This window comes from Paralichthys olivaceus, chromosome 24 (assembly GCF_024713975.1).
Source record: "Paralichthys olivaceus isolate ysfri-2021 chromosome 24, ASM2471397v2, whole genome shotgun sequence".
NCBI classification, from domain to species: Eukaryota; Metazoa; Chordata; class Actinopteri; order Pleuronectiformes; family Paralichthyidae; genus Paralichthys; species Paralichthys olivaceus.
This window is the reverse complement of record NC_091116.1, coordinates 6,487,879-6,498,310: the sequence shown is the minus strand read 5'-3', so window position 1 is coordinate 6,498,310 and position 10,432 is coordinate 6,487,879. Positions and strand designations below refer to the sequence as shown.

General features: G+C 39.2%; 1 protein-coding gene across 3 annotated transcripts; it reads right to left on the bottom strand.

Annotated features, from left to right (window-relative positions):
* Positions 1-1,386: 1,386 nt before the first annotated feature.
* On the bottom strand, positions 1,387-9,925 carry LOC109639013 (uncharacterized protein C7orf57-like). Of its 3 annotated transcripts, none has more exons than XM_069520778.1 (8): positions 9,785-9,925; positions 7,987-8,034; positions 7,636-7,809; positions 7,303-7,393; positions 6,887-7,016; positions 6,058-6,122; positions 5,301-5,401; positions 1,387-4,992 (listed from the first exon to the last, which is right to left on the bottom strand). In XM_069520778.1, the coding sequence occupies exons 2-8, from the start codon at positions 8,027-8,029 to the stop codon at positions 4,937-4,939; spliced, it is 660 nt and encodes a 219-aa protein (XP_069376879.1). In that variant the 5' UTR covers positions 8,030-8,034; positions 9,785-9,925; the 3' UTR covers positions 1,387-4,936. The 3 variants fall into 3 exon arrangements, with proteins under 3 accessions (XP_069376879.1, XP_069376878.1, XP_069376877.1); XM_069520777.1 differs by lacking the exon at positions 9,785-9,925 and adding an exon at positions 8,805-8,961; XM_069520776.1 differs by lacking the exon at positions 9,785-9,925 and adding an exon at positions 8,604-8,708.
* Between the last annotated feature and the right edge of the window lie 507 nt (positions 9,926-10,432).

Here is a 10,432-nt window from a genome sequence, read left to right as displayed (position 1 = left end):
GTTCTGCTTCAGTCTGCAGTGCTGCTTTCAGTGTCAACCATGCCTAAAAGACTACAAGACAGAAAGTGCTCCCAGAAATTGAAGACCTATTAGTCCTTCTCCATTTGACTTAAATTGCTTTGTTTTTTTTTTTTCCTTTTTCACTATTTGGAAGTTAGGCAAATGTGTTAGAGGGAGGAGTTTTGTTGTTAAAGAGGTTGAGTAAGTTTCTGGGAGCAGTATTTTACATCTTTTCAGTATGACTGGAAGGGGGTTATAGTCTGCTGAGCTGACTAGCAACAAAAACCTCAAAGTGTGTGAAGTCAGTTACTGTCAGTGCAGTTTATGTTGTGCAACACTTTTCAGAAAAGTCTACATTATCTAGGTTGCATGATAATGTCCTCTGCTTGTCCATTTGTTTCTTGCTCTGTTAGGATGTAAATGACAACGGATCATAAAGTCAAACTGCAGTGGGAATCCTCTGCATGGATGAAGACGATCCTCAACTCATCCACAGTAGGGATCATCTTGGAAGGCAGCGTGGTGATGGACAACGTGGCAAACCTACCTCAGGCCGTCCGTCTTCTTCTTGGCCTAATTTATGCCCTGCACCTTGATTACCCGAAGTATATGAAAAACACTTTCATCTTTGTTCTGCAGGTAATTATGCTCAACCTTGGAAGAAGTGAGCTGACTCCTCAAATTCAAAATCTGCTCACAGTGTAAAACAGGGTTTTTGTGCTACTCCTCCAAATTTAAATGTTTTAATGTTACACACATGTAGGAATACATGTTTACAGTTTTTTGGTATTTGCAGAGCTTGTGTTTTGGAATTTGCGCTGACCTCAGACTTTCACCTTTAAATAGACTTTGATTTGATTCAATGCAAAATCATTTCAGGAGTTCTTAGTTGTAACACAAACTTAATATCCTAAATGGAACAAGACATCTGCACTTTATCCTTGTCGGTAGCATCAAAGTGAGAGCTCCCTTCATTCATAAGTTTTGGTCTGATCGCCCCAGACCACATTAGAATGTGATAGTTTCCCTTTATATTTATAGTGTATGTTCAAATAAACAAGGCACTCATTCACAAGTCAAAGATGCATTTCAGAATAACTATAACTGTCAGTTTCTATTTACTTTTGAGTACATTTGAAGCCCTGATCCAATTCGTTGTACCTGTAAAAACATTGAAAGCGCTATGATAAGGGATTTTTATTTTAATTCACATCAAGCTAATTATTTTGGGCTGATAATGATGTGCCTGAACTCAGATAACTTTTTTTTTCCATTGATAAGCAATTTTCCAGAATTGAAATAAAAGAAACTTCAATCTAGAAAGTACAATTTGTTCTATGACTGATTTACATGTTCCATCATGTAGGAAAAAAAAAACAGGACACATTTACATGCACATGCCCATTTATTGGAATGATATAGAGTCTGTGTGCAGTCATCAAATTGAGCTTGGTCTTACATTAAGGTGTATCTTTTTCCTCACAACGAACACAATCTTCACTCTCTTGTAGAGGAGAATTTAACACTTGCAAGTAAAAATCAAGAGTAATGACATTTCAGGGGAGGAGTTGGCAAAGTTAAGCCAATAAAAGTTTCCAACTACAGGTATATAAACTGATAACGGCACCAACCCACAGAGAGAGGAGGATTAAGTTTTAAAACGTAAATACTGTACCTGAATATTTAACAGTTAAAAGAAATAAACCCGTTCTTCGAAGCAAACTATATCCAAAGATGATACATTCTCCCTTCCTTGTACTGCAAAATAAGAACCAGTGTCACTAAGCACAGTAAAGCGTCTATAGTTTTAGAACAACACTTTTTAATACTACAGATAATACAGATGAATTATGCATCACTGCTTAAATATATATTGTGCGGAGAAAAGTGACAAACAGAATGTTGTGCTGAACATGACATCAACTAAAGCCGTTTCCAATGAGAGTGCGTTACTGCTGCATCATTTAGTGACGCGGTGTGAATGGGTTTGGATTTATTGGGACAAACTCGGAGCTTAAAATCTTAGACTCGTCCTTTTCTATTTAAGAGCGTTTCATTCACCAGAAAAATGTCCCGGCAGAATGAGGATTTTTAGGAGTTACTGTCGCACGCTGTTTTTGGAGCTACTTTTCAAAAATAACTGTTAGATGACTCAAGGCCAAACTGTCAAAGTGCAATCGCATCAGCAAGCAGCCGAGGAGGAGTTGGAGACACCAAGGGCAACTCTGAGAGCACTCTGCAATAGAGCAGGGCTCTAAATTGAACTTAAAAGATTGGGGGTTAAATTTACTTCACTGCTTTGACCACTATTAATTTGTTCAGTAACACTAAAGGTTGTTAAAGTGTTTCAGAAGCCACATCTCTCACTGGGGTTTCTGTAGGGCTCGACAACTTATTTAATACTTTTTAAGAAGTTTTCAGAAACACATAAAACTAAATTTAATACTTATTTTTCAGTCATCCAGCGCAAAGTATGAAGAACCAGATGGAATGATATCAGTACCTTTGTATTGCACCGTTTTCAGCAGAGTATAACTACAATTCCATATTCTATAGTTGATCTTATTTAGAGAAACCAAACCTAAAAATGGATGTTTGAAACGATTTTTGCCAAAAACTGGAAAGTGCCCTTGAGGAGATGAAGAGCCTCCTCACTACTGTAGCTGCAGTAGTGAGTGTTGGCTGCAGTTGTGATGGTGCTTCACATAAGATTTACATCTCCTGGCAGCCAGAAACAAGATTCAATACGATTTAAACAACTAACACGACAGCTGTCAGTAGACAACAGGAAATATTTAGGACTCTTTAATGTGCTCTGAAGCAAACTAAGTTCAGTGCTTTTTAAGACCTGCAGAAGTAAAATGGATAGACACCACAAATACATCTGCCGTTAACCATTTTCATGCATCCTTGTCGTCTGCATTGGTTTATGTGGTATTTAAAATCTGTAGAATGTATTTTTGTTTCTATTTCAGTCAATATCTTACTATTCATAAAGTATTTACACATTATAAACATTAGACTGATGCTAATTCCGTGTGTTAATTGCAACTTAAGATATTTCCCAGCTTCTATTTCTTGACTTGAAATATAGGTTAACTTAATATAAAGGATATTTTTAAAGTGGCATCAATCTTGACCTTCTTTTGTTTTAAACTGGGTAATATTAGTGACATTATGACACCTAAGTTTTTTAAAGATATTTGAACTAAGGTATTTTTGATTTGGCTTTTATTTAGGAATTTAATGCACCCATTAGGCTTTGTGTATGTTTGTTTCAGGGGAAAATGGGGACTTGAATCACACCACAAACTCAATTGTTTGTGATCACTCAAACACCAGGAAATCTATTTTTCACTGCTTCAAAGTATGGTTGTGAAGTTTTTAGTTTTTTTTTTTCTGGCATTTTTGCCTTTATTATGATAGTGACAGTGGAAAGGCAGGAAAGAGAGACTGAAGATGACATGCAGGTAACAGTCTGGGCTGGATTCATTCACATGCAGCTGCTGCAGTACTCAGAGTTGCTTGTGAAGTTTTTATATGCAAGAATGATGCAGCATTAATTAACTCTCTAATCTGAACAGAAAATGTTTATCCGGCAGAAAAACACGTCATGAGATGGCGGGTTTGGTGTGACCAGGCTGTGCACTAACTAACTTCTCCTACTGGAGTCTACTAGGTCAAAACACTGCATGTGTGCAGGGAAAAAACTGCTTGGTTGGCATGTTCAGAACTCACTTTTCAAAAACTCCTCTAATCTTCACAGGGCATTACACTGGAATTGGTTTTCGGGTCGTCGGGCTGCAGAAGGCGGCTTCTTTTCTACAACTTCCCAGAATGTTTTAATCCGTTGTTGCAAACAGCAACATTTTAACTTGCAGAATGCAAGAAGTTTTGAACTCTCGCTAGCAAGCGTCTGACACATCTGGACCAGCATCCAGGGCTTGGCACAGTTATTGTCTTACTTATGAGCTTCCTAATTTATTAGCACTGATGAGAGAATGGAATTTGCATCACATGCTGGTTTTTCTAATTGAAACTTGCAAATGTCACTTGAGTTAATCAATCAATTTTGTCCTTTTTTTACCAGATGCATTTTCTTTGTAATGCGCTTTTAATCTGATTACTGGACAAAAAAATCCACCAACAAATTAAACCACTGCATGTTTCACTATTTAAATTAAAAAAATTTGTGGGGAAGAAGCAGAGTAGAGCAACCTTCTGCAGCGCAGCAACTTAAAAATCATGTCTGGACCTTTTTTACCACACAAACCGCCGTGGCTTTGGCCATCAGTCTGCCCTTTGGCATGTGGTCATAGCTGCGGGGTTGCTGTCTCAACAAATGATCATATCGACCGCCGCAGCCGCAAACACGCATACCTCTAACGTCCCTTCAGAAAGCAGGAGCCCTTGATCAAAACAAATTATGTTTCACGTCACTGGCACCACAAATCATTAGCACAAACACTTCTTAAAAATTCACTAACTCAAACTTCATACAACCAGGGAGGGAAACTAACTAGAGCTACCAGCCAAACCCATGAGACTTTAGGATTTAGCAGGTGAGGCTGTATCTTGTTTTAAGTTCTAAAATTTAACTAGCTGGTAAAATAAACAGAACCAAAATGTTAGTTTCCTGCCCTGTGCACAACTCGTCTTTCAAACCGAGAAACGATAACACTGAACGGAAAAAATTACTGCGAGCACCAACACGTCTACTCAATGAAACCTGTGTGAGTTCCTATTTTATAAATTAAAGCAAAACAGATAGGACGGTACCTTTAGCATAAACATGAGTACAAAACCTAAGAGTCAGTGGATGTACAATTAATGTGAGTGAATCCTGTGACGGGCGGAGTGTTCGTGGATTTGCGACACCATGAACCAGTGTTAGGACGGCACCCCCCTTCTCCCTCCAGACTAGGACCTGTGCACACTACTCCAGATCGTCCACCTCCGTCACGATGGTGCTGCTCTGTTCTGAGGTCACACCTAGAAAACAAAACAAGCAAAAATACCCAAATCAACATTTGAAGCAAAAATAAACTCAATATTCTTTATAGAAACTTATATATTATACTTATTAATATGAGAGATGTTCAAGGCCTTTAAAATGTGGTTTAAATGTTTAACATTAACAATATTTATATAGTTAAACATTTTTACTATAGAAATCAGTGTATTAACATATTTACAGTTTTTTTTCCTCAGGTAATACTTGTGTGTGATGTATAACTGCACAATAGGATTGGCAAACACATAAACTAATCCCTTGAACCTGTAAACAAACAATGTCGTACTTGAGGCATCGTCGTCATTGGGAGATTTCTTCTTCTCCTCCACATAACCATGACTCAGCAGCTTGGACATGCTGACTGGGGGAGCCCTCTTATCATAACACCTGAAGAGATGACAGGAGACAACACCATCACTGTGACTTCACTCAAACTGATGTGTCCAAGGCTCCGATTTCTCCGACTCTGCCACGTTTTTTAAGGGATATTTGTGTTTTAGTCCACAAAACACTTTTGGAGACATTCTTATTAAACTCAAGCAGCTTAATTTACACCGTGTTTTAAGCTTAAAAGTCATTTAGCGCAAGCGGACGTAGCCACACGAACACGCAGCCTGCGAGAGTGTTTGCGATGAGGATAACAGTGGACATTCAGGCTAAAACATGGTGTAAATGAGGCCACTTTGAGACAAATATGAATGTTGGTGCTTACGGACACTTGGATGATACCACACGAGCAGTATGGAGGCATGTTGTGTCTTTTCTGTTTTATTACATCTGAGAAAACGCTGTTTACCCGAGACCCCAGAAGGCTTTTGTGGACTCGACCACTTCACCCACCCCTTGTGAGTAGAAATGAGTGAATTTTCATTTTTCGGTGAACTATCCCTTTATGTGCTGCATTGAAGCATTCCCTTAAGAGCATTGAATTGTTACTTGGGCCTTCGGTGAACAGGTGACCAAAAAATGAATGTTAATTAACTTTGGATGTTTTATATTTGGTGGCACATTGTTTAAATATGGCCAATAAGAGATTTACTCACGTTCTCTTGTAATTGCTGCCTAAGGACAGACCATCCAACTGACAGGCAGCACCATCAGGAGACATCTGCAGGATGAGAGCGTTAACAAAACTCTTATCGTTAAACAACAAATTCACATGAGGACGATTCTGACCTTTATGCTGCAGAACCACAGTAAAATAGGTTAAATATAAAATATATCCAAGTGATACAGCGAATGATGAAATGATGATGAGGACAACTTCAGGTGAAATCAGTCATGCAATGGAGATGAGAGAAGAAACAAAACTCGGTTCAAATCCAAACAGCAACCACTAGCAACCCTATAAACATTTGATAAATATGCTGTATCTTAAACATTATTTTCTTGAAAAGGCAAGAAATGGTGCCTCATGTAAACATTCTTATACTGCAATAGATTTGCATCATGGTATGAAAGCTCAACATTTGACATGCTTCAGCTTCTTGGAAAAGCTGCCTCTGCAAGATATCAGCTTGATAAGACTACCATGAAATATATTTTTTTAATAAAAGAAAAACTTGAGACTTTAATATTAAGTAAAATAATAAGATTTAATTAAAGAGCCTTAAATAAACGCCTTGATTTATCAGGTCCTTTCAAAGCATCACTTACCTGAAAGTTAAATCAATATTTATCCAAAATTACCACAGAGCCAGAGCACCAGCAGAGCATTGAACCCAAATGAAATTTAACGAAAATGCAAATGCAGCGATGGGAGCAAAATAATGTGAAAATAAAAGGAGAGGTGATGGTAAAAACTAAATTAATAAAAGATGGAAGATATTGGCATGGCGGCCATGTTGGGGGTGACTAGTTTGGTCCATTCACCTTATCGTTATCATTGGAAAAGCTATCAGCCTCCCTTTCCCAGGACGAACTGTTATCAGTGCCAAACGGTGCAGCCAGAGGCAGGCTGCCCCCCTTCATCTGGCTGTTGGGAGACGTTGCTTTGCTTCCACTGTAAGCAGAAAACCACGGTGACATACGATGTGAAATTACTGCTCGCAACTCATCACACGGTGGGAAACTTTTTTAAATGCTCTACGCTGCATCAAGAAGCATTTTTACAACTCCAGCTGGCTCATGAAAAAAAAAAAGATAGATCGTCAGACAATCAATTTCATGTCTTTTCCTTGAGGACTAGTTCTACAGACAAACACTTAACTCTCTTCCTCCAGCACAAACCCATCGTCTGAACATGAGGCAACGCATCCTCATCATTTCTTATTTCAGTGTCTTCTTACCTCTTTGACTCATTGTCTCCAAACCAGCTGGCTGGATTGTAGGTTTTTTTTGGTATATCATCAGCTTCAACATCATCATGACTCAACAGGCCTGCAGGGGGGGAGAAAGATATAATCTCATCTTTGAAAGCACAATGTGACATGTAACAATTACTACTACAGAAGTGTGAAAATGTTAACAAAATTTAAGAAACTATAAAAGCCAATGCACCAGGTAATAATTAGGATTTTTATGAAAAATCTAAAACTTGAATCTGAAACTGTCCAACAACCCTTACTCAAACATGCAAATGATCATATTTACACATATTTCAAGTATTAAGTATCCTTTACCCCTGTGTCCTCCCTGCTTCGCAAGCTTGACGTAGTCCGAGTCGGACTCAAATATCCCAACTCGCCGTCCGCTGGTCCTCTCTGCCGGAGTGCTTTCGTCAGCACTCTGGGACAGTCCGGGAATCTGGGAGGTCGGCCCAGTCACACCGCTGATTACGGCCCCAGGCTTTATGCCTGCAATGAACTAAGAATTACATCTGCTTGCTCTGCTAGTATACCTGGCTCCATTTGTAAGCAAAGTGATGGTTCAAGGCCACAGTACAAAGCTTGCACTTTATGGTTCAGGTGATGGAACCACACAAAGTATAAATACATTAAAATATTTGTTTAATGAAATTGTTGACAACTTACCTCCAGGCTTGGTCCTTCTGTGGTTGGGCAGGACGGTGCTCATTTCAGCTGTGGACACAAAATAAAAGTGTTAAACTGAATAAATGATTGTAAATTCTAATCTCTAAATTGAAATTGTAAAAAATCATTAATCAAGATAATATTAAGCAGTTTTTTCAAATATATTTTTCAAATAAAATAAGTCTAGAAAGTACCATATAATGCAGACGGTAAACTATTTTTAGAGAGTTTCTTTTTCCACCAGAGATGACAGAATAGAAAAAACTATTGAGGGGAATCCAGTACAGATATCACACATCTTAAATCATCACTTTTTCTAACAGAGTCTGGCCTTGTCCATCTGCATTTCAAACCCAGCGGCCTAGTCTGCGATCTTTTGTCGCCAAAGCTGCAGTTAAAATGCTGCACAGAATAATACAATCTAAGAATGATAACACAAAGTCTTGCTGATGCACGAGTGACAGAAACTAAATATATTAGCTAACCACTGCAGACATCACCCGGTATTTGCACGTCTTTGCAGGGGATGCATTCAAACCGATGAGTCTTGAATCATAGTTTGACGATAAACATAATGTCGATCTATTAATACAAACACACGCTGTCGAGAAACACACCACGAGCATCTTCCTCTAGTCCTCTCAATGGTGTCGTTTTGCTTAGCAGTGTGGCTAACAAAGCCATGCTAACTTAGCTAGCCGCCTATGTAGCTGCCGCAGTGGCTCCCCGGCGATGCCGTCATTCTGCACCGCAGCGATGCTATTTTCAAGGTGAACAGCTGAAGATTCAAGAGTAAAAATACAAGAAGCACATCTTACATTATCAGTGATTTTTCTTTTGTCGCAATGAATGAATGGGTTTTTTTGCAATTCAGAGCCGCTAGCTTCTTTTTCTCTGCAGGCAGGGATGGACGAACACGCTTCCGGTGGCACCTGCTGCCCACATCCGGTACGCTAACCAAAGATCGTTTGTGCATTGAGATGACTCCTAACAAACGAAATTTAGATTTTCCTTTTTTTAATTTCAAGAACCACGTGTATATGGCGACACGTCGAGATGACTCAAAATCAAGAGAGCGCTTGGAACTAATCATGTGTAATAAGTTGTGTTATAGACTGATCGTTTGTGGCTGTTTCTCTCGTCCACGCTGTTAATCCCCACCGCAGGGAGGGGGTCACATCCTGAATTAGGTCAGAGGGGGACCTCTTTCTATTAATCCTCCAGTTAGCACAGACTGAATATAAAGATGGATGTAGTGTCTGTGACGTCACCCGTTGGTTTCTGAAGACTGAAAATGAGGCTCGCAGTGGGCGTTTCACCCGGCGCCATCTTGCCGGGGCCTGACTCCTCCTAGTTCCTGGCTAACCCATAAATGGGCAAAGAGGAGGAGCGCGTGTGGATGCTAGGTGGGCTGAGTGAAGACTGACAACTGAGCCACGCCCACAGAGCTCATCGTTACCTGGTTAACCTCAGGCTACGGAGCTAGCCTACATGCTACCCGCTACTGCTAACCGGCTAGCGCTGCGGTGTTAAATCAGAGTTAAGTCACCTTGAAACTATACAACAACGAAACCTATTGATTTATCTATTATCATAAATTATTAAAACCCAGGCGCAACAGCCGTAAATAAAGAACAGAAGAAGACGGCAAGATGGCAATAACTGATAATTCAACGTTTTCTAAGTGGTTATACTCGCACTATGGAGAGAGTGCACAGCAACCTTAAGCTAGAGGCTAAACAGACGGAAGATGACGGCATGAGCGAATCTAAACAACGAGAGTTGGATTTCTCCAGACCAGAGGTGAAGATGTTTGACCCAGGAGAAGTGAGAAGCCTGGTGGCTGAGTATGTCGTGGAGGATGCGCTGCCTCTTTCTGCAGTTGAGTCGCCGGCGTTTCAGAAGCTTGTCAGCAAAATCCCTGTTCGATCAAGTGACAAGGTAAAAACAAACTAAAACCAAAAAAACAAAAGGTAATGAGTAACTTATTACTCAACACAGAAGGTAATATTGTAACGAAACACATTACTTTCAAAAGCAAGTAACTTGTAATATGAAATATATTCCTTTTTGAAGTAACTTGCCCAACACATAATCATCATAATCATACTACATAATATGCTTACATGGCTCAAGTGGTTTTTAATGTTATTGTGGTAATTTACCGTTTATTTAACACGCCTAATGAACAGTTTGAAGCAAGTTAACTACCTATTTAAAGGGTTGTGTGTTGTCATTTGACTGTAATTTTAATAAGTTAATATTAATAAGCTGCATGTGATAGTAACTATGTTTCACAAATGTTCTGATACAGGCTCGTATAACCACCATTACTATTACAACCTTGTTTTTTAGCCTGTTATGGAATTCACAGTGAATTAGACTCAGTGCAGATGTGTTATTATATGACAGATGTGATTATAATCTCCACACACCACTGTTGTAA